This window comes from Triturus cristatus, chromosome 11 (genome assembly GCF_964204655.1).
Source record: "Triturus cristatus chromosome 11, aTriCri1.1, whole genome shotgun sequence".
Lineage (NCBI taxonomy): Eukaryota > Metazoa > Chordata > Amphibia > Caudata > Salamandridae > Triturus > Triturus cristatus.
This window is the reverse complement of record NC_140594.1, coordinates 1,108,896,961-1,108,922,420: the sequence shown is the minus strand read 5'-3', so window position 1 is coordinate 1,108,922,420 and position 25,460 is coordinate 1,108,896,961. Positions and strand designations below refer to the sequence as shown.

The 25,460-nt window shown below is 39.9% G+C and overlaps 1 protein-coding gene across 1 annotated transcript in view; it reads left to right on the top strand.

Annotated features, from left to right (window-relative positions):
* PSMD2 (proteasome 26S subunit ubiquitin receptor, non-ATPase 2) overlaps positions 1–25,460 on the top strand; it is a 126,373-nt gene that overhangs the window by 1,271 nt on the left and 99,642 nt on the right. Inside the window, exons 2-3 of the mRNA XM_085635579.1 lie at positions 18,800–18,856; positions 20,998–21,162. Coding sequence (XP_085491705.1) covers positions 18,800–18,856; positions 20,998–21,162 — 222 coding nt within the window. The remainder of the gene's footprint in view (positions 1–18,799; positions 18,857–20,997; positions 21,163–25,460) is intronic.

Sequence of the window (25,460 nt, the reverse complement as noted above, 5' to 3'; positions counted from 1 at the left end):
TAAGATTTTGCAAAGAACCATCCTCCATGACAGTTTGAGAACAAGAGGTTGAACAAGAATCACAATCCAACATCCACCAAAATAATCTCTGATCTGGTATGACCTCAATCTCATTAGTTGAATTTTTACTCACAGCTAAACGATTCATATGCCAAATTTCATTGTTGTCAAGAACAACTGTATTATTGTTAATTTTAACAATTTGATGTGGTTGGCTAAACTTACTACTTCCTTTAGGAGTTTTTTTTAGCAAGTTTAACATGTACCCACTGGCCAACACAAAGATTACACGGTTTACACCCATGCTTTGAATCAAAATAAGACTTATTTTTACGTTGAGACACCTCAATATGCTGTTTGATATCATCCCAATCTAAATAAATACATGAATTTCTATTCATCCAACTTGGATTCTCCTTAGAAAATGGAATCCTACTCCTCATAATGGAAAAAGGACTACACCCTATTGAAGGATGACTAGTAACTCTATAGGACCATAACATTTTCTTTAACTCATTTTCCCAAGAAAGATTAGATTTGTTAGACAACTGAATAATACCTTTAATTACTCTGTTAATCCTCTCCACCACACTATTTCCGGTAGGATTATATAGTGCAGCAAATTTTTGTTCAATTCCAGAAGCACGCAAATATTGCTTCATTTCATCAGATTTAAATTGCACACCATTATCCGTCAAAATACAGGCAGGAAAACCTTTTCTAATGAATACAGAATCCAAAAATGTAATTACAGACTTTGAGTTTATGCGATCTTCCAAAGTTAACTCAAACCACTTTGAAAATATATCCACTAGTACAATTACATATTTAGTGGAACCATCATGCCAAGAAATAGGCCCCATAAAATCCAAACTAAGTTCTTGCCAAGGAGCCTTTGGACAATGTACAGGAAAAGAAGGAGGATTGAGAGTTTTATGAGTTTTATCTGCAACTTCACAATGTACACAATCTCTAACCAAACGTTCAACAGCAACGTCCACACCAGGCCACCAATACAAAGCTTTAACTCTCTGTTTAGTTCTAGTGATACCAGAGTGACCTTCATGGCACAATTTGATAATCTTTTCTCTTAACGATGAAGGAGGCACAACTTTATCTCCTCTCAACAAAAATGCATCATTAATACTCAACTCATTCCTGACTTCCCAGAATCCTCTGATTTCATTAGTAATATTCTTTTTGTCCACAGTGTGCCAACCCGCAACAACTTTGGCTTTGATTTCTTGAAAAATAGTATCATCATTCTCAGCTGCGGACCAATCCGATTGTTCAATACATCCCTGAAAAATATCTACAAAAGAAACACTGGCTACTGAAAATTCATTCCAAGGATTGCTATCCAGTTCAGTTAAAGGTAGAGACATTCTACTTAGAAAATCAGCAGTTCTATTCTGAACACCAGGAAGATACTTAATAGTATACGAAAAATCTTGTAACCTCATAGAGAGTCTGGCAATCCTAGCAGTAGCTCTAGATAACCCTTCCGTAGTAAGAAGTTTGGTCAAGGGTTTATCGTCAGATCTTAATGTAAAACTCCTACCCCACAAGAATTTTCTAAAGTGTTCTAAAGCCCAAACACATGCAAGTGTTTCCCTCTCAATAACGGAATACTTTTCTTCCGATGGGGACAAAGACCTAATAATACAAGTTCTAACATTAACATAACTAACACGCTACACTTAAAGATATACATACTACATAAGTGTTTGTGACGTCTCTGATAACTACAGGTTTGCTAGTTTGGGGTAGCCATGAGGGAGACATGTAGTTTTAACTGTCAAGGTGGCTCTCTGGTATTTTTCCCATGCAGCATGCATAGGAAATTGCAATGTGCATTTTTTGGTTGTTAGCAATGGGAGTCATGTACTCATTTAATTGTCCTGGGTATAGGGCAGTTCCTTGGGGAGGGGGGGGGGGGCACACATGACCGACCTTTTGTTTTTCTTTAATTCCCTCTTTAGTTGTTTATTTTTGTTCTTTACTTTCTTTGTGTGCCCATTGAGGAAAAAGCAAGCTGCTAAGCTGTCCCAGAAATTACACGTGTCGTTATCGGAATAGGATGACACGAAAGCATGTGGTCTGATTGTTGTCTAGGACTCCGAGATGTTTATCTCGTTTATCTTTTTGGGTGGTGTCTGTTCCACAGGCCAGCATGAATCCTGATTGATTATTTCTCTGTGTAATTAGTTTACTTTTTTTATGAGTTTTTTTGGGGGGGCTCTATTTGTTATGTTGTTTATGTATAGCTCGTGAATCATCTGAGAGGGTATCTAGGCACTTGGACAAGGTGTGTGGTCCCATCGTGCTTATATCAACAGCTAAGTCTTCAGCTTCTTGAGGAACTCAATAAGTGAGGAGGAGACTCTGATGTGTTGAGGGAGCTTATTCCATGTTTTGAGTGTGATGTAGGAAAATGAGCGACCTGAGGGAGGCACAGCTCAGGTGTATGGTGGGTTGGTGAAAGTATATGCGGCTGTTCAGGTATTATTTGTAGGACATAATATTTGATCCAGATGTTTAGATAGGTCAATAGTTTTATAGACATTTAGGTTTGTATTTAATTTTGTAGAAGGTGCATTTTGCGCTTTTCCAAGAGTCTTGAACTGAACAGTAGCAGAGGACGAAATTATTATTTCCATAGGTGCCCTGGCACAAAGAGGTGCAATTATTCTTCAATGCAGTTTGCTTGGCAAGTTAGTGTTAAGACAGAATGAACATTGATGTTCTTTGTTACTTTATTTATTGGGCCTACTGTGAAGATGATATTATTTTAATGATGGTGGTAGCCGGTTTTATACTTAATATTATCACTAGTATTTGAGATGCGGGAAGCATGTTTCATTGGTTTGGTACTGTGATTTTAAGAATATTGAATAAAAACTTATTTTCAATCCTGCTTCTTGTTACTCTAGCATAGTAATATACATTTTATGAGGTCTTGCTGGTGTTTGGTTGCCTTTTCTGTTGCTCTTAGAACACTTCATTTTTTACTATACTTGATTTAAAAAAATATATATATTCAGATTCAGTAAGTACCATAGTGGAGCTTCATCCATTTTCTGTTCATATAGCTTCCTGTTGAACTGTTTAATGACTTCTTTAGATTCTGATTGTGTTTCTTTTGTTTGAGTGACTGTTGCCATTATTCTCCATGGTTCATTCAATTTATAAATGGAATTTTGTTAAATCTCTTGGTTTGTGTTGCTGAATGGTCCTACTGACAAGTATTTTTTGTTTAAATTATATTGCCTCATGCCGTTGTTGGTTTATTACCAAGGAGTAGTGTTTGGTCAACTAAAAGTGCAATGGTTTTCAAGTATTCTATATTTTTGTCATGAAGCAACTTGGTGCTATAACCATAGATAATATCATCAAGATTCACCAATATGCCAGTGATAAAGCACCCTACTAGAAAGTCTCCTCTTCTTCAGACATCCAACTCCTCAAGCACTGATGAGCCCAACCAAGAAAAATGTGTTATTTGTCAAGAACAAAACACATAATTCGCTCAAAGACCCGAGCATTGTCTGTTCCAAAAGCCCGATCTTCACTGAGTGCCTAAGTCACTTGCATTCAACCTGTATGCCATTCTTGTCCTCAGTGAACACATTGCCAAACAGAGAGTCTGCTACTACCCATCTCTTCTAAAGAAAGTAAAATTGTTTTCCCCAGAAACCGTCTTCAAAGCTACTGTTCAAGCACTCGCGCACCTGCATCTGGATGGTGGTAACTCTCTGCTCCATGACTTCGCAGGCTCCACACTGGCATCTCTCAAGGGCATCCTACAACCTGCAGCACTTCTCATCCAGGTCCTGAAGAAATATGAGCAAACCAACTCCATCCTTCTAGAACGTCATTGGCTCCCTTTGCTGGTCTGTACTATCTTAAAAACCAGCTGCACCATTTACAAAGCCATCATGCCGAGCACTCCTGCTTATCCTGCACACAATCTCACCATTTCTGGTGGTTCTCTGCACTCCTGCATCTAGGACACAGTCGTACTGCAGACTAAGAAGTGGAAATGAGCATTTGCAATGCAATAGGTCTTGCTTTACTGAAAGTTAGAGCTATTGGCGTTGCAAATAATACTGCATTCAAAGCCATTGTGTTCAGCTCTATGTGCCATTACAAATAGTGACCAAACACTGGCATATCAACCAAGTCCCTGCCCCAAAAGTGAAAGTCGAGCACAAACAGGACTTTTCTCCTTTGTGGCAAACTGCTAAGCTACATCCCTTCTGTATGGAAGCATCAGCAAATCCAGACATACTTCAGCTCGGTTGAAATTTATCAGTAAGATTTTTTCAGAGGAGACACCAGAAAATTAAAACATCAGGAACGGAACAGCCTTTAGAGCAATTGTATTATTGTTTCATAATAAATCGCCATGGATGCTGACTATGCTTAACCCTTTATGAAAGCCAGAGAATGAAAACTATTTCTTCCATCAGTGTGACCACATTGATCATTTGCTCCAATGGTAAACCAAATTAGTCAGAGGGAACCTGTCAACAGGCGACCTGTCATGTGACTAGACCGTTTGGCCATTTAGCCAACCTTGCAAACAGGGTGGTTTAAGCCCATTCGGACAATGTGCTAAGAAAAGCCACATGTCTCATAAAGGAATATTCTGTTGGCTAAAAAGGCAGGACTAGCTTTCTGACATGTGACTTGGGCCAATGGCAGGTATGAACTTGTATTATCTCCTTGCACGTTCTGGCTAAACTGGAATTATTTGCCACAGCAAAGAAAAACAACAGAATCAATATGAGTTTAGATTCTTAAGCAGATTTCCTAAATTTAAAACCTCAACATTTTTAGCTCAGGTTTTAGCCAATACCTCTTGATTTCACTAAAATAAGCATATCCTTTGCTTCTAGAGGCTTTCAAGCATCAGTCTTCTATTGGTCTGCTCCTATCTCATTCCCGTTTTCTTCCATCCACTGCAGCATACGGCAATGGGTAGTCCCACTTCCGCCATTGTCAGTTTGCTCTTTCACAAAACCTCAGTCATCATGTATCTTCAACAAAATAAATAGGCTTTGCTAAAGCTATCAGTTCCAGCATTGGCTTAAAACGTTTTAACTTTGTCCGTGCTTGTTTAGTTTTGGCACGGGTCTTGAAAAACTTTATAATTGTGGAGCTTCTGAACCCTCAATAATAAAAAATACATTGTCTTAAAGTAAAAATATCTTTAGGGTTTCAAAAAGCACGTATTGCTATAGTTGTTCTTGGCACTGAACAAAAGTACTTTTCACATTCAAAAGTAATTTTGTTCAGTGCCAGGGACAACTCTGGCAATACTTGCTTCTTGAAACCCCCAAACTATTTTTGCTTTAAGATCAATTTAAAAAAAATTATTATTGGGGGCCCAGAATCTCCCCAACTATAAAGTTTTACAAAACCCATGACAAAACGAAACCAGGATTGACAAAGTTAATTTTGAAGCCAATGCTGGAACTAATGGCTTTAGCAAAGCCTATTTATTTGTTCAGGATATATGATGCCGGAGGTTTTGCAAAAAGGAATGTTGCTGCTTTTCTAAAGCTCGTTCTACACCAGTAAATTGCTCAAAGGGGGTTACTTTCTGAAATGTATCTTATCGCATGGATATAACTAATTTAGTCTAATAGTGAAAAACTGTCAGTCAAATACGTACAAAAATATATTAATAATAGTCATAAACAAAAAAAGGAAAATGTCATATGTAAACTTGGCAGTTATTTGGTTCCATGGTATTTCAGTGGCGTCCCAAGTATACAACCATTTCATTGGGATTCCACATACTGAGTATTAGTCACAAATCTTATCTAGTCAGTGATGTAAGAGGGGTTTCTTGTGGCGCAGGGCCTGAATAAATATTATTTCCACATTCTATTGCCTGGTGACAATGTACTTAAAATGCAATAACCGCATTTAAATGTATCAATCTGCATTTTATTTAAAAACAAACACCACGAGATTCCAAGAAATGGCAAACCATTCTAAACCAACGTATCCACGAAACTCCTGTTGAGAAGCATCTATTGCAGAAAACACAAACATTCAGCTGGTTCTAGCTTTTAAACAGTTGTATAACACTTCATGCAAGAATATAAAGTATCGCCTTTGCCCCATATATGAATGATCTCACACCATCTCCAGAGTTTAAGGGTGAATGCAATTTTTTGAATGGTTTTTAAAAACGGCATTGCAGTTGTGATTATTAAAGTGCTCCTAGTATTGAGACCATATGAACATGCACGTTAACCCAGTGAGGGGTGTCCAAAACAAATGCACCACTTCGTCAAAAGGTTCATTACTATGACGTAAAAACAAATGCTTTGGGGTTGGGTAAATTAAGGAACCCGACACAGCAGTGAATTTTTAATTTGAGGAGAAAGACAACCCCACCATTAATAACCAAGACTGTGGGGTAGTCTAGAGTAGCCAGCTTGGAAGTTTGCAGTGAAAAAGGCTTGCGCTGCTGAGCTCGATATAAGGGAAGCGGGTTAGACAGGTATTAAAGATTAGGGATGAGAAGTCATTCTCTTTGCAGATCGCAGACTATTTACCACTTCCCTAAAAGACTTGAGTGGGGACATGTCTTTAACTGGTGGATTTGAGGTAAATCAGTCAGCTTGTCGATACCACTGGGTCCACTGTTTGCAGAGAGGTAGACACAGAGTAACCTGGAACCAAAAAAGCGCCAAAGCCCTGTCCGAAGTGACATAAGGTTACAAATGACAATCCACATCATACTACTAGGCGTTGGTTTGTTTTCTTTCTCCGCTTTTCACAGCGGTGATGTGGGTGTACCATGCAGCAAACCGCTTAAAGTATCTATGTGTAATTATTGATTTATATAAATTTCTATTTGTTATCTCGTAAGTTTTTATGGTTCTGACTTGAGTGTTAGCGTTTTTTAAATATGCGATCAGCTTGCTTTAATTCACACTCTTACAAAGAAAGTAAAATAATACATTAGAACTAAATAGTTCATGTTGTATAACCTTTCCATATGGAAATTCTCTACCGTTAAAGTGAAAGATACATATTTCAAGATGGCCACCACCGTGCTTTTAGCTCCTTAGGTTTCATTGGACTATAGTGTATGGCTTGATGTTCCTATTAATTTATGCCCAAACAGGTATACAATTAGTTAAAATGGTAGTGTACGGTTAACGTACTTTTATACAAATATAGGACATGCAAAGTTGCAGGTTTTGATCTAATGATCATGCTCTGAAGAACAATGCTACTGGGTACCTTTCTTAGAACATACATTGTGGCCAAAGTGAATAAATGGAAAGGAGAAAAGTCATGCGATCGCAACGAACAGAAACAAGGTGCGGCCGCCATTCTTCGTGCCGAGCTGATCAAAATCAAATTTAAAAAAACATTGTGGAGTGTGTCTTGCCTGCAACAGCAGGCAGGAGAAAGCTAGTTAAGAAAATAGTGCTCGAAGGCTGTAATTAAAGCCTGAGTAACGAGAGGGTATCCTCATGGGAGATTACAAAATGAGAAAAGGTGGTACTAAGGAGGGACTACTAATTCTATTGACCAATGAAAAGGCACTATTTTCAAACGACAGGAGCCAATAAAAAAGATGGGCGGATCTTTATTCACATATCTTCAATACAGTATGTCTCAAAGAGACAGCACAAGCGTTGCCTAGGCTAGACCTAAAAACAATGCAATGGGCCATGTCTGTCTATGAGCCCTGGATCTGGATCAACAGGGCCCGTATCCATTGGAATATCCCCAACGCTTCTCAAAGTTTAAAAAGTGTTAAAGACACTCCTCTTTAAAGAACACGCGTCACAATGCAGTGTTTCCATGGTCCAAAAACTAGCTACCTTTCATATCACTTGTTGATCTAATGCTTGTATTTGACCCTTGACAGTGACCTGGTGCCTTTTGGTTTGCACTATAGAAATAACACCTGCTTACATGTATAGTTCGAGCTGAAGATCAGGTTTGGTGTATAATCAGTCTCATGTATTGGCTCCTCCCATAAGATGGTTAATTCAGCACTTTTTTCTCTACTCTCCTGTGCTTGCTTAGTCCCTTGTTTGTCATATTTCCTGTATTGTCTTTATTTTGTGTTTTTCTCAAATTTAACACTGAGTAGTGTCATAAAGTTGAGATGGATTTGGTAAGATGTTTTTTCTCAAGTTCAGTTTCTAGTGGCTAGTTATCTAATTACATGCTCCTTTTGGGATGTTACTGGAGTTCATTACCAGGGACCTGCCTGTTCTCGGTTAGTGAATAAATGCTGATGTTATTCCAGCCCTAACACAGGCTTTTCATCTGAAGTTTGAGACCTCTTAAAACGCGATTGATCACCTTACATCCTAGCAACTTATGGGAGTGCAAGAACATTAGTATGTCTAACAGGCTCACGCTGGTGCTACACTAATGATAAGGAGAATCAAGGAATTTGATTGGCAGATGGCTTTTCCCTGAAATGGGAATGAAAGTTAAGCAAAATAATGGATTTCCATAGATGCATTCATGGACGATTTTCAAAATATTTAATGGAATATGTGCCGACTTGTAGAGCCAGTAGAAGGCGCATGAACATTGGATGAGTAAATCAAGTTCTACACTGACTTCACTCTTATTGTCCTGCGTTCTAGGATACAATTTGATGCAGTAAAACGAGCCCTTTCCTATAGTCCAAGTATGTTTTGCTCCACCCTGCAGACAGTTCTGAACAAGATGTATTTTTTACACATCCTAAAGTATCGCAAATTTGTGAACACTATACAAAGACACCAGAGTGAAGAAAACACCCATAGCAAGACATTGGCACCAGTGAAGTTGAATAGTACTTAAAAAAACAATGTTAATTTTGGGATTTCGTCTTGGTGGAACAATCACTGGGGTCTCCTGTTGATGGTGTGGGTACTCTATCTTGAATTCTCAAATTGTGCAGTAAATAAGGCTTCTTTTTTCCTGTTGGCAGTTTAATTTTAGTTGACACTGGTGTATTTAGATTCACTGGATTATCGTCGAGGGTACTAAACGCTATATAAATACAAATGGTGGGCATTAACGAGCGGAGACAGGGCACTGACATACACCTACCTGATCCTTGGCAGCTGTTCCTGGGACGCCCACGCTGTTGGTCTCCCCTGCCGCCGACGGAGTTCACGGCTGCAGTCGGGGGAGACTACAGCTCCCAGCAGGCTTAGCGCGACCACTACCAACTTCCGCCTACCTTCGCGCCCGGAGGCGCACAAAAAGGAGAGGCTCCCTCTGAGTCGCGGGACGCGCGCGGGCGACGCCGGGCTAAGCCCGGGCAAAGGGCGGGCCGTTGTGTGGCCATTAGGGGGCCGAAGGGGGTCGGGCTACCCTTCTAAGTTCTGTCTGCCCAAGTGTGCTCCGGGTGCCTATTGTTGAGGACTAGTGACTTAATCTGTGAGCTTGTAGACGGACTGTACTATTGTAGTATGTTTGTTGTGTAATTGTTTTTAAATCACTGTGATAATTGTTTGACCTTTATTGTAGAAGGGGGGAAAAGACTTGTAAAGTTTTTATTTAATGACAGGATAGTTATTATTGTTAACTAATCCTTCTAGGTGCCTCAGTCCATTTCTCGAGTGTTAGCTATTTTATATTCCCCTTGTAGATTATGGTAAAAAGTAAGTCAACCATGGATAACTATCTAGTTAAAATGGTGAGCAAAATTAACAACGATAGAAGGAAATCACTGGGTAGAGACACTCCTCCAGAATCCTCGTTTTTACCTTCAGACGGTAATAGTAGTCCTGCCATGGCTGATTCTCTTATTATTGAATCCCCACTTATGGAGATTCTAGCAAGCCCAGTTCTGGCTCCAAATGCCTTAGATCAGGATCCTTTATCTGACCCTGAAGAGATTGTTAAATCACACTCTCCTGTTAAGAGAGCAGTAAGGAAATGTAGAAAAACTCAGAATAAGGATAGGAATGTACGTTCTAAGCCAATGTTGGAACTAGAACAGAGAAGCACTAAGATTATCAAGGAGACTCAGTCTAATACTGTTGATATGAATTCTGTTTTCCTGGGTCATATAGCCGAGATGTTTGAAACAAAATTAAATCTTATTGTAAAACCATTAGTGGAAAAAATCGATTTTTTTTTTTTAACTGCTGAAGAATCTAGGTTAGGTGGCCTCTTAGCTGATTTTAATAAAGCACAGAGTACAAATCATTTAGAGATATTGGAACCTGCCCATCTTGCACATTCGTGTGTACCTGGGGGAGCAAAATCATTTGAACCTATTCCCAAGCCAAGGGAGCTACCTCGGAAGGTAGACAGTACTACTGTGGAAATAAAAAAAGCTCCACCTAGAGCTGTGAGGCCCATTATCCCGGTGGGAACAACACGCTCTATTAACCTTCCACCAGACTGCGAACCTTATGTCGTAGTTCTTTCAAATGTCCCTCCACTAGACTCCATAGTACCTAATTTTCGGGGCGAGCCACACGACTCACTTAAATGGAAAACAGTTGCGTGGCTGAATAAAAACTGTGGATTCCCTACACACTTGTCTCAACAAATATTGTCTACCAGGCGGGTCCCCTGGATTGGTAACTCAAGGAAAAAGTGCAAGGGGGATTGTGTGATTATAAATTTTAGATACCCTCAACATGTTATGTCTGTTTTACTTAGAGCAGCTTCCCTGGCCCCGGGGGAGAATGATGTGACTGTGCATTCGTTGGGTTATTTTTATAGTCACCTTGATAGAACATCTCAACCCAGTACTATTAAAAACGGGCCCCAAAATAATAATAGAAGCCCAGACTTTCAAATCCACATTGAAAATAGATTTCTGCCATTGAGCACATTGGACCATAATGATTGACTTCCACAGGATGAAAAAACTACTATAGAAACAACTCCTGCTATCCAGGTATGGTGGCAAACTTCGAGCACCGAAGATTCCGATCTTAACCCCTCACTGGAACCGATCCTTAAAGCTGCGGTGTCAAATGAGCTGTTGTACAGCAATGGTCTTTACAAAACCAATTTGGGAGAAGAAGTTAAGGTGGGAGAGGTGATTGGGGCGGGCGAGGCTACTAGTGGTTATGTTATAAATCCAGAGATAATGTTAAAGGGAAGTACAATGGATGACACCCAAGCTGAAGACATAAATATCTCTACTATTCCTGTGGATGATACAATATCGGTTACACTCCCACCAAGTGTAGAGGATAACCTAAGTATAAGATTGATATCATGGAATATAACGGGGCTAGCTAGAAACCTAAAGGATGTGGTTTGGTGTTCATACATTGAGGAATATGATATTATTTTGTTACAGGAGACCTGGACTGTAGAAATTCCCCATAGATTAGGGTATAAATCTTTTAGCACTGATGCAATTCCATCAGTAAGAGGAAGAGCATCAGGGGGGCTGGTCATATGGGTCAAAGTCACCTTGGAAATAGTTGTTACTCAACTATCTATTCCCTCCCCAGACTTATTAGGGTTCAAAATTGTGACGAGAGGAAAAGAAGTTATTTATTTGATAAATATATACAATAGACCGTATCCATCAAATAAGGAATCGAAGGTGGTAGAACTCCTGGATTCCTTTTTAGATACATTGGGCCCTAGTGCACAGGTAATAGTTGGTGGGGATTTTAATTGTAAGTATGAACCAGTTTTGGGTCTGGAAACTTTATTTGAAGAGCAAGATGCTGCAAATGATATTATGATTTTAGAGCCCACGGGGTCGGTCAAATCTACTATAGCTGCCACACAGATTTTACAGTTGACCGTGTCCCATGATTTAAGGGCATGCAACGGCCGTTTTCGATCCGATAGACCACCGGCCCCAACCTTCTCGAAGGGAAACTGTAGGTCCCATATTGATTTTGTATTAGTCTCAATGATCCTATGGTATCTAATTATTGACTTTAAGATAGATTCTAGGTCCGAGAGCGACCATCTCCCACTCCAACTATGGCTAGTTCCACAGCCTTTTACTTCTAGACTAGTTGGTGAAGTCACATCATCGAATACTGACGTGGAGCCACAGATAACAAATAGGCGTGCTCTACGATGGCCTCATATCCTGGGGAATGAAGAGTTATTGTTAAATATCTATAACACATCCTCCGAGACAGTAGAAGCTTTCCAGAAGCCCCTATTGGGCTCAGAGGGCGTCCTTGATCTACACATCAAATTGGTAGATGCGTTAACTCCCTTCTTGAGTAAATTGCATAAAAAAGGTGGAAATCCAATAGGGAATTATTACGAGCCAACAAACCCATGGTATAACAATGATTGTCGGATAGCTAAGTCCAGTTTGATTCAGGCAGTAAAATCTAAGAACCAACTGGATATAAAAAATGGTACACTGGCTTATAAGAAAGCTCTGGCCCAAGCGAAAAAAACCTGGGATGGAATTCTATGGGACGATCTCTTCAGTGCGGCAAAGTTAAGAGACCAGAGTACATTCTGGAATCTAATTTCTAAAGGAAACAAAAGAGGTAGATCACCAAAGGATGTGTATCTAGATGAAAAAACTTGGTGTGACCACTTTTCCAAGCTCTATTCTAACGATTCCGAGGGACTGACCCTAGGGGTCCAAGAGATTAATGTAGATTTGAGCATCGCTCCTTTAAGATTTAGCTTAGAAGAAACAACTCGGGCACTTCAGGCTGTTAAAATGGGTAAAGCTCCAGGTCCCGACAAAATCCCCGGCGATCTACTGAAGCACGATGGGGGAGTATGGGGGCCGTATATAAATTTCCTGTGTAATTCAATTGTGGCAGGAACACCGATCCCCGAATCATGGAAAGGGGCGGAAATCATAACCATTTTTAAAAAAGGTGATAGTTATGACCCGAGTAATTACCGCCCAATAAGTTTAATTGATATTTTACAAAAAGTTTTTGCCAGACATATTTTAAATAGGCTTTTAGATTGGATTGAAGAGATGAAGATCTTAACCAAATACCAAACAGGATTTAGGTCAAAAACCAGTACGGTTGATCAGGTGTTTAGGTTCATGTGCATCTGTTGGAAGTATATTAATTTAAGGAAGGGCAGCCTGTATGTAGCGTTTGTTTATTTGAGAGCCGCCTTCGACCTTGTTCCACGCAACTTGCTGTGGATTACTCTTAGGAACATGGCGGTCCCAGGCGAGCTCCTTAGAGAACTTATCAAACTACATACAGGGAACTATGCTAAAATTAGATGGGGGAAGAGTGGAGAAATTTCAAGGCCCATATCTGTGGACCGTGGTGTACGTCAAGGATGTGTGTTAGCACCCACACTCTTCTCGCTATATGTTAATGATATCCCTAGCCATTTAAGGAACTGTGACCATGATTCCCCAAAGTTAGGTGGCGAGGTGATCACGTCTTTACTTTTTGCCGACTATACCATCCTCATCTCACAGACTCCGAGGGGGTTGCAAAAATTGGTGGACTCCTTCACAAGTTATTGTGTGAGGAAGGGGTTAGAAATAAACCCATCCAAAACCAAATATATGTCCATAAAACCCCAAAAGTCCTTTAGGAAAAACTTGTTTTTAGACCATCTAATATTGGAACATGTGGGGAGTTTTAATTACTTAGGATTAATGTTGGATAATAACCGTACATGGAAAGGGCAGTTGGAAAAAAGCAACCTATCCTTTAAACAAAATTCACTGCCTATTTTAAAAATGCACGGCGCAAGTTATTCTAAAGCCATTACGCCGGCACTTGAGGTATTCAAAGCGAAAGCCTAATCAGCAGCTCTTTATGGTGCTGAGCTTTGGGGATGTTGCTGTAAAGACAACTTCGAAAAAGCAGAAAATCACTTTGTTCGTAGACTGCTCAAAATTCCGACCAGAACCCCCTTAGTACCAGTGTTCCTTGATATTAACCTCAAAAGGACTGATCACCAAGTCATATTAAGACCATTATTGTACTGGGTTAGGTTGTGGACAACCTTGGAGTTGGGTGATGACAAGAATGGGTTGATCGAAATAATCCAGATTAATGGGCACATGAAAATACTTTGGTTAAAGCATATCTTTTTGTGGTACGAGAGGTTAGGGCTTTCCCATCTATGGGATGCTCCCCAGAATATGACCTCATCCTCAAAAAAACTCGTAAAGGATACTTTCTGGTTTTATGTCAATTATGAACTAACACGTAGTACATCGATTGGCACATTGACCCAGAGATTTCTGAACACAAAAGATAGCCCTTCCTTTGAACAATTTATGGACGAGATAGAGATACCATTAGCAAAAACTTTATTTTTGCAATTCAGATACGGGGTCCTACAGACTTCTGCAATTACATGTAGGTGGGTGGGTAAAAATGGTACTGATTTATGCCCTCTCTGCTCCCTAGGAGCAAAGGAAGATGATGTCCATCTACTCTTCTTTTGCCCGGCCTATAAAAAACCGAGAGATTGCTGGATCAAACCCTTATGTAAAAACCTGGGGGTTAGATCCTATAAAGAGGCAGAGCGCATAATTAAGTCTAATACCTCGCAACTTATGGTGTTCGGTATAAGTAGATTCCTATTTAGTGTGTACCTTATTAGGAAATGGTCTGACCATAAATTGTAATGTACAGATGTGTCCTGACGCCTATTCTTAATTTGTATAGAATTATTGATGCACTGATCCTCGCAGTCCTAATTGTTTTTAGTATCTGGCTTTTAGTTAATTTAATAATTATATTTATGTTCTTAATCGCGGTATAGCTCAACTACGGTCATAACTTATTGATTCATTCCTCCGCTATGACCAATTTTAAATTTTCTGCTGGTTTATGGTTATGTAAATATTTGTGTTTTGTTTATTCTTCTGTACTTCTGCTTTTAAGGCTATACAAGCCGAAATAAAGTTCAAACAAACATATAAATACAATTACAATTGTCCTAGTACTTGTAATCCTTGATGTGGAACCACACAACACCAGCTTCATTCTGTGCTTTTGGGGTGAGCTCTGCATGCAAGTGTTGGGGAGGCAGCTCAGCGTTGCTGAACCCGCCCACTGTAACCCTACTGGAGTCACAAGTGCGGACCCATTGTGTTGTCTTGGTAAGCTCGGAGCGCTGGCAGAGTTCTCAGTTGCAGTTACAGCATTCATTTACAGCTCAGTACTCCAGAGGTATAGGTGAATGAGACTTGGTGTAGACTTTCTGTGTTTCTGAGCATCAAATGAATGGTGTGACTTAGTCATAGTCGACAAAGGCTGCAAAATGGCATATTTAGAGTAATGTGTTTTTGGATATTTTCTGGTCTACGATTGTTGAGGGGAGGAAGTCTAGTACATGCACAGGCCGAGTAACTAAGTTTTGGACAGCATTCGTGATTTTTTTAGGGAACTGTTACCCTGAAGATTGTTAAACCATGAGCGAAGATCACTGATTAACACACAACTGAATTGTAATCAGTAATTATAAAAATTATGCATTTTGATAGTCTTGAAAAAGTGACATTCCGTGCAACAAAACATTCTGGCTGGTTTAGGCTATACTGGCTGTATAGTTCAGGCTAACTTGGAATTCTGAATTTAAGAATATTGCATGAATCCTGTCAGAATGTCTGATGAATTTGAATAAATAACTAATTAAAATGAAGATTCAACTCATCTTTTTGGACTTTTACATCGACCTTGTAGTTTGATGCTTCCAACCCTAAAGTTTATGCTTTAACTTATGTATTAGTTGAGCAACAATTAAATATTGGGATTCCACCTGTACGACATGGTGCATTTGTTATCCAAGAGAACCCAAGTTCTGGATCATGAGGGAATGTTTAGTCTGTTGCTCAAAATGTTGCATGTCTGCTTGAGAGAGTTCTGTGGGTTAAGGACCCCCACCCCGCTCGGTTTAAGGCAGAATTGCCATCATTAAAAGGAATATAGATCTCATGTTCCCATATGCTGTATATTATTATTTAAGCATTTTTTAATGTGACCCAGCATACACCCAAAAGGGGTACTATAAGTAAATGATCTAATAGCTTGATCATAGATTTCTTTCACAAATATAGGACCTTGTTGAACCATTTAATATGGTCTTAGGAATTTTCACTGCAGGAATTTGAATGATGCACAAAGTTGCTGACTTCTCTGCGTGAAATCCCTTTGCAAGGGTTTTTTTTTTATATTTTTTTTTTTATGTATTAACTTGATAATCAGTCCTTATGCCAACCACCAACGGTCCCGCCCCCTGTTTTTTGGGGCTACCTAATCCCAGAACTCTTCTGGTAGATCGGGAATAGCAGGAACACGGGCTGAGTGAATGAAGGGGTGAACAGTGCAGTATCGATGCTGCTGGCACCCACAAATTAAGTTGTGGTTGTCTTTTGCAGCTTGCCTCCTTGATGCGGTTTGTTTCCCCTCTCTTTCCGTAGCAGTGCCTCATTCTTTTATTTTTCATTTGAGCAGGGTTGTCCCCCAACATACTGCCACAGCCCTTGCATAATTTGTCTAGTTTTTTAAATAATTTATTTAATGCAGAAGGAAGTGCTTTGTCTGATTCTGTGCTTTTCTCATTAATGTTAATTGGTTCACTCACTTTTACTTTTGTAAGGGGTTTACTCATTTACTAACCCTACTTGAGAGGACGCACAGTCTGAAACTGAGCAAAATGTAACTTCACTTAATGCAGCGATAATGATTCCCACAGACCCTTACCAAGCTTAGTAGCAGAACTCCAAGCTCACAGGAACTGGGTTTGATTCACACGCACTCCTACTGGCTGATTGATCAATGCCTATGTAGCTAAAAGCCTCTTGCCTTCTAAACACTGCATTGCAGGTCTTTAAGTAAATACATACAGCCAATCTTTTGAATTTCCATAGTCTCAGAAGAGCTGAAACAGCAAGTGCCTTGGTTGTTAAAGTAGGTGGTTAAGTGGGTACACATTAAATGCATTTCTGATGCGCCTACAGCACAGTAAGCAGCTTCTTAGAACTAAACCGAAATATCTGTACTTCTGAGAACTCTCGGGATGGAAGAGCCTCTACCTTGGACCCAATGGCAAGTATTTTGTACAAATGTGTACCTTAAATACTAGGGTGTTCTCTAAGATTAACTCTATTCTACGTGTACCCATATTAACTAAATCGTCAGGAACATAATGTTTTATCTGGGATGTTTTAAGGAATTATATTTATCTTGTGCCTCCTCATCGAAGGGGTATCTTGAGCCAGGTGATGATAAACCCAAGAGTTGACAATTGCAATAGGCCCTACCTGGGATCAGCTAAATGCAAAATGGACCTGCTATAAAAGCACAAACTTTGGGGAGCAATGTAGGTGAGGGCCTGGCAGTAGGCATCATATTACTGAGATCAACAAACAAACCTAACATTGGTGACTGATTGAATCCATGATCCATTTTAAGTGCCTCATATCTCACCAGTACAAAGGCAGTTCTAAACCCAAAGTATGAAGAGAGTAGATTTCCCACTATCGTGCATCCAGAGTTCTAAGTTAAGCAGATCGCAACATCTGTTTTTTATCTTGTTTTTTTTTTCCTTTCTTTCTTTCAAAGCCTCGACACACACTCTGCCAATGGAGGTTTTTTAAAGGCAATTTTAAAATGTAATGCCTACTAACTTTGGCACCCAGCACGGTTAAGCACTTTACAGACCTTCACAGTTTTTCTGGTGCGCTACTGAAATTTTCTTATTCCAGTCACGCATTAGATGAAAGCATGCTGCTGTGGTTTGTCCTCTCTTGTCCTAAAGGTGTTTTTCTGTTGTACATGATTGACTGACAACTGCTGGTTAATAGCTTATTTTCTGTACAGTGTCCTGCCACCGTGTAGTAACTGTTGTTCAGTTGTGTTGTAAACAATAAGTGGTGCTATCGGCCAAATATATCAACTGAATCAACCTGATATGATTCATATTAGTTTAAAACGTGCTAAGAAGTTAATACAGTAAAAGTATTTTGCATGAAGGTAGTGCCATGAAAGGAGCTACATAGTTTATTTGATTTGATTAGCACAAACAGACATTTGTGTTAAATAAGTTACTGAAGTCTCAAAAAAGTTATAGGCACTTAGGACTCATTTCATTATGTTGCTGTCAACACCACTCCACACAATCTCTTTTGCCTATGTACACACGGAGGACCTCGTTGCTCCACTGCATTAAATGTGGAACTCTCAAAGCGAACACTTGTTAAATTGGGTTAGTCCACCACAGAAAATGTCAGACTCCTGAAACCTGCTTGAAGTAAAAGAACATTCCTTCTCTACTAAGAGGATGAGTGGTTAACATGCTGTGTCTCTGATATCACTTGTTAGTGTATACGAACTCCGCCATTCTGCAGTCACAGCAAGACTTCTGGTCACTTGCAGACTTCTTAAAAATATTTAATTGTAGATCTTTTTCCTCTTCTTGGGCCAGTCTTTGGCAAATGTAATTTCTGGTATCACGAGGAACTACTTACAATTGACATTTGTGATAAATGGACCTATTGCTGAAATCTGTCTGTAAACTGTGGATCAACACAAGTTGGAATCTCAATTGGCTGCCTCAACTGCTACTTCTTCTGAAGTAAATACCATCTAAATGAATTGGTGATGGCAAGTGTTATGTGACTATTATTCTTATTACCACAGTCATTGATGGTCAGTCACCCTGTTTTGACATTCTGTGGTCTTTGCTTTCTGTTCTACGTTATTGTTTTGGAGTAAGTCTGATGGGCCCCACGTAGAGGCAGAGCTGGTGATCTGTGCCACAACTCTCAGTTTAAAGCTTTTTATTTTTGTTATATTTTATTTTTACTTTCCTATTTTGAACTGACCTTAATCTTTCCATTTTTGTCTCTCAGTCCGAAGAAGACAAACAGTTGCAGGATGAACTGGAGATGCTTGTTGAGAGGCTGGGGGTAAGTAGCTGATGTATTTGAAATGCTTGCGTCCCATTGTATGTTACAGGTGAATGCTTATTTAGCAGCTGTCATATGAAGTGTCTTTAAAGGACAGTTGCTGTGTTATCATTGGGTGTGCCTTTGGTAAGGGTCATGTTATTGTAGGGTGTCGCTTGAGGGATGTTGATAATGTCACTATCTGGAGAGCCTGCTGCTCAACAGTTCCTATTTTATGCCAGACCAATCTCGGATAAGAGGGACGATGCCACAGCGGCAGCATCTGCACTGGTACTATTTGTATTTTACAAAAGGGGAATGCCTGGAGTGATGAACACATTCTCCTTGGGGTGAGTCTGACTTGGAACTGTTAATATATGGAAGGTACTGCCATCTGCTGGGTACTGATTGGATGCTATAAAAAAAAAAAGTGCTGAATGCTTGAATTTTTCTCAGCCTCTGGAAATCGTTCGTGTCCACATTCAAGTTCATCCTTATTTAGCCACTATGCCACTCTAGACACGCAACCACAATAGTCCAATTAATCCTGGTCCTGCTTTAATGCTAACACTCCCAACATGAACTGCCAGGTCCGGTCCCCTACAGACGGAAACACTAGCAACTCCAGAACCGGTTTTGCCCGCTTAGGCTTAGTCAGTGGTTTATAGCTTGAGCAGGGGCTCACATCTTGAAATACTTGTCCCACTGTAGCAAACTACAAAGTGATGTAAGCAATGCTTGAATTAATTGCTGGCACTGGTGATCACTCAAGTCCACATTCCAGCCAACATCACTCGCCCACTATGCCACTCTAGACAGAGACCAACCATATGAAAATCAGTCTAGGTCCTGCTCCATTTGGAACAGTTCACCCTCCACCACCACCCCGAAATGTGTGACACTGTCCTCAGTTGAAGATTTTGTGGTAGAGTTTTTGTGTTATTTTATAGACTGGTCTGTTCTTTAATAACAAGAGTAGACAAGAGGATTGTTGCAAAAAGGTAGTTAGAGAATTTTATAAGGGTGCCATCTGTTGGGAAGTGTAGTGAGGCATCCACATGGTCTCCAATAGACTATTTGGTGCACTGTGTAGGGTATTTCCGTACCTTTAGTCATGGGACTCTTACTTGACTTGTCAGGAGAGTATGTAGTGAGACTGTTTGTGCCTTATGATGAGACTGACTATCCTGTAATATTGGATTGGAACTGTGGAGTGAGACACAATCCGTAAGTTTTTGTGAATAAGGTGTTTGGTGATGCCTGCAGGCATTACCTTCTCCTTCCCTGGTACTGACGCTGTCGGGAGTGTCTACCCAAGAGGATTATGGGTTCGTTTAATATGTGGTGAAGTCTTTAATTACTGTGACACTCGCTGTAAAAGGTTTGCAGTGGGACCGATTGGATGTTTCTTTAGGTCTGTTTCGCTGACCAATGTGCAAAAGGAAAAGTAAGATCATTATCTATTTGCATCCCCTCGTTGGTTTTACTATACCTGTATTGATTTTTGTCAGAAAATGGAAGAGTGAGGAAAAGTGCATTTGAAACACCCAAAGTATTTCGATCAGACTTTACTTTCTGTTGAAAAAAAAATCCTCCCCTTCAATACATCTTAATTGTGAATTCAAAGAATCTTTTTTTATTAAAGCTTTAAAATTAAAACGGAATATTAAGTGGTAAAATACTCTTCAGCACCATATACACAACAGGGGGGTTCGCCTATTTCTCCCCCACCCTCCGCAAACACTTCAGCTGCCTTATAACATTTTCACAAACACTTCACTGTTCGATATAATGATATGTAATTAATGCACACATACCCTGCATCTGTACCCCCAAGTCACTTGCTCTCCACCCCTTAACCTAATTTAATTATCTGTTTATCCTTATTTTGTCCTTTTTTTTTTATTTGTACTCCGTTTGGAACTAATTAATTTTTCATTGATCTTGTTTGTAACAAATGTATTGCTTTTCAGACTTTTTCCCTTCAAACTGTTCACCTAATCTCACCTAGACTGACAAAGCCTGTTCACTTATGCACTGAAAATAGATGTAAAGTGTACAAGATGTGCATATCTTAGGTCTGCCTGATGTGCCAAGATTCAGTTGCCACCTGCAAGGGTTGACATGGACACCGGTCAGCACTTTTTTGGTCTTTTTTTCAGGAAAAAGACACGTCCCTGTATCACCCAGCATTGGAGGAGCTTCGGCGACAGATCAGATCCTCCACCACATCCATGACCTCGGTTCCCAAACCTCTAAAGTTCCTGCGGCCGCACTATGGGAAACTGAAGGAAATCTATGAGAACATGGCTCCAGGAGAAAACAAGGTACAGCACTTGTTCACAATCTCAGTAGCAGTTTTAGCGGTATGGTCGTATTATCGGCATTTGGAGTGTTGGAAGCTAGTTATTTATCACCTAAATCAGTCTTTATGAATCCTTTTTTCTGGCTGATAAATCTTGGCTTTTCTTCAAACTGTTTCTATACCACCTAAGAGTACTATTGCTAGTGAAGCAGTGGAAATAATCTAGTTCTATTTGGGATTTTTGACACATTCTTCACATCAGCTAGAAACTTGATGATGCAGCCTTGCTCTGCTTTGGAATAAAGCACTCCCTTTGTTCACTTTGTGTAGGTTATTTTGTGATGTCATCCCATTCCCCTTCCTCAGAAGCATTGGGAAAGCTAGTGCGTTGTGCCTTTTGGACGGATTGGCTATGCCAATGGTTTTAGTCATGTTGCTCGTCATCTCCAATGTTCTGCTGCGTGGCTAAAGAATAAAAAAAGACTGACATGGATTGCCGTATCATTTTGTATAGTCGTATGCACCTACAAAACGACGTGGCTGCTGTGGTTTTTCCTTTTTAGTTGCAGTTTAGAGTTTGATCGGTAGCTAAAAAACTGAAAAAAAGTGCTGCTTTTTCCCCCTGCGGGTGGTGGGCAGGTAATACGGGTGGGGCAGTAGCAACATTGGGGACAAGCGGTGGAAGCAATGCAGGGGTGCAGTTTGGTGGAGGTGTTTGTAAAGTGGGTGGGGGAGCACAACAGGAGGTCATGGGTGGGGGTAGAAGCAATGCTGGGAACGTGGGTGGAAGCAGCACTGAGGTGTGGGTGGGGGAATCAAACGGGTGAAAAAGCAACATGGAGCTTGTGAGTTGATACCACATGGATGAGAAGGTAATGAAGGGGGAGTGGGAAAGAAGCATATCGGTGAGAGGGTGCAGGAGAAGGAGACGGAATCACACAAGGGAAACATCGGTAAAACATGTGCAGTCTTGTAGAGTGCTTGAAAAAAAAGTAGCACCTGAAAAAGCAAGAAGTGAAAGGGCATAGAAATGCACCCATGCTTTAGGGGCATGGTATAAAACAAGAAGAGGAAGGAAAGCCCACACAGATAATGTATAAGAAGCAAGCAAATGAGTGACTGAAGCCAATCAATAGTGAGCAATGGGCTTTAATCCCACTGTGAGATAACATATCTTGCAACAGACGATGCATGTGGTTTCTTAGGTGAGACCTAAAAAAGTAATTGTAATGGTTGAAGACCAATTTGTGGTATTGTTAGGGTCACGATCATGGTTGGGTTCAGGCCAAGGTAAGAAATACGGTTATGCTGGAGTCATGGTAACATTAGGGACACCGATATTTGGTGGATTAGGATCAGGGCAGCTAGATAAGTTATGGAAATGTTTTAATTTGCAAGGTGTAAAAACAAACTTTATAAGGGCGAGATAGCTAGGACACCGGCAACCGTTCATCACACCAACTATTTTTGCAGGCCTATGGGGGAAGAGAAATACCATTACCTCAGCCACTTGAAGTGTGGGTACGGTGTACCTCACATGAGTAGTAAAAGGGCACCGAAATGTTATGATGTGGACTAACTTCCTCACCTTTAGTAGAAATATTGAGTATATGTGGAGTACATATACTGTACCAAATTATGCTATACTGTACAGTGTTTTCTGCCATTGTTCTTTCATATGATGTCTTGCTCTGTTCTAATTTATTTTATTTTGAACACATTTTAATTTTATAACATTGGTGTACAATGCAGAATTAGAACATACTGTTCTGTACCATCGATGTGACGGGTGATCGGTAAGAGTGTGTGTACTTGGACATCAGAAAGATCCCACACATCGTCGATTACTCTATTCTATGCATGCCACTTTGTAATGATACAAAGGTAATGGAAGGTGTCCCATTTATATTGCCAATGGACACTGCCCTGTGTGTTGAATGAATTCCCCAAAAACGTTTGTGGGAACCTTCGGCGTAATTAATAAGTCTCGCCTTTGCAATTAGTGCATTGGTTGTTTTTTTTTTAAATCTGTTGCAAGCATGTGCCACACAAAAATAGAATGTTCCTGAACATGGTGAGCATATGGTCGCAATAACAATGATGTTAATGGAAATGACCCATATATAATTTTAATCGAACAGTCGTAAAAAAAAAAAATGATTGGAGAAAAGAACATTGCTGTTGGCTTTAAATTACTGCAACCCGCGAACCTAGTTTAAACACAGAAGAATGAGTAACAAAGAAAGGATAAACAATGGAAAGAAAAAAATTAACATAATAAACTGGATTACAAAAGTAACGATAACCTACTGTACCTGTAACCTACATTTCCTTCCATAGGGAATCATTGATTGTTTGCTCTGAAATATTTTCTAAGTGCTAACTTTTGAAATAGCTAAATATTAGTTATCACAGGGGGTGTGTGTGTTTTTTCTATTTATTATTTCTATTTTTTTTTTATTACATGAGACCTGAGAGATACTTCTAATGCTTTCTTTATGTCCAACCTTGGAAATATTTCTTAAAGTGAAGTGTGAAATTTTTATAAATTGGTAACTTTTTCATTGGAAAAATGAAACCTTCAACGTTGCAGTCAAATGGCCATTTCACACCAACATAACGTAATTAGACTTTCTTTTGAAATGGTTTTCAACTGAATGGAATTTTTAAAATTTTATAATGTGAAGTGACCTATATCAATCATTCATGTCGATTAAAGTACTTAATCCGCCTTTGCTTTTGAAAGACCTGGCTGGACGATGTTATGAGTGTTTCAGTCTGGTTCAGAGGAAAATCTGCTTTTGTCCCTCCTCACTTAATATGGTCGGTTAGTCGCTGTATTTACTTATTTTTCTTGGGGATATAGGGGGAGTGACTCTTGGAACGTCCTTGACTATCCCTAGTAATTAAAATAGGGTCAGAGTTTCCTTTCTAGTGAATGGTCTGTAGAATAGAGATGCCCAATACAGAGGTCACGTGCAGGATGTCTAAACCTATCAGAGGATGTAGAAATAATGTGTATGCAGGTTAGCTCATCTTTCGGTTGCTTGCATTCTCATTGGAACTGAGAACACCTACTTCCGGTTCTACTCTAATACCGGTCTCCTTTCATGAAATATATTTAGGGCCTGATTTACAAAGAGAATGTACACCTTTGAGTAAGGGTCATACTTTTTGCTTGTTCACAAAATCGGAATGTTAGTTACTAATAACAAAAGAAAACATGTGTAAGTTTAGCACCACACATGGCCAACCACTGGTACTGCAATACCTTTCCATGGAACAGAAGAGGTAGAGAATTAAAAACAAGAAAAGAAAAATTGACTAGCAGGAGTCTGGTTAAGCAAATGATTTTGCAATATAAAAGCAGATCTCACGAGCTTTGTAGGTGGGTTAGGTATTGATGTGTCTCCCTGCTAATGGGGTACTCCATTGGCTGTTTCAACCGCACGAGGTTTGTTTTTGTGGGGAAAAAAATAATCATGGCTAGCATCAGTATCAGAATTTAACAGCGAGCACAGTGGAATTTCACACAATTGTAGTGGAAAGAAGTGACTCAGGCAACCTTCACAGTGGCGCTGTTATTCTGCGTTCCTTTGTACTTGAATAACCTGCTTTTGGTACAACCTGACAACCCAAGCTGCAAAGACCCTTTTCAGAAAGGGTCACCGAGGCAGCCACTGGGGATATTGCAAAAGATGTTCTGAGTTTGCTCTCATAGTAGTCTGGCCCCCTACTGTCTGGAACAATTGGTTCCACATTCCTAAACGAGTATACTGTGCATCCAGCGGTGGGATGGAGATACGAGATAGGATAGGGAAGGGACGACCAGCGGGAAACTGGCACGAGCTGTTTATTTATTTCATTAATGCGTTTTTATATAGCGCTACGACTTTACCCGAAGGTGTCGGAGCGCTTCACAATAGGAGCAGTAATGATACATAAGGAGAAAAGTTACTAGTGAGCATGTTACAAAATGAAACGGTACGTTACATGAGGCAATAGTGACAATTGTGCAAGTATCAAGAGCAAACCAAATACAAGAGGTAGCAAACGATACGTTGCAAAAGGAAAAAGTGACGTGTGCAGGTTAAAAGAGCATATAGGGTACACGTAGAGGTAAAAAAATTTCAATAAATGGCAGATACTCAAAACACTAAAACAAAAGTTACGTTACATGAGGCAGTGGTGGCCGTTGTGCATGTATCAAAAGCACACAAAATACTGTGTTACTGAAATAAACTGTGTTGCTGAAATAAACGAGCGCCCGCCGCAAAAGTGAAAGTAAATTTGTGACGCGGCGGAGTGGCGCGCGCGCTT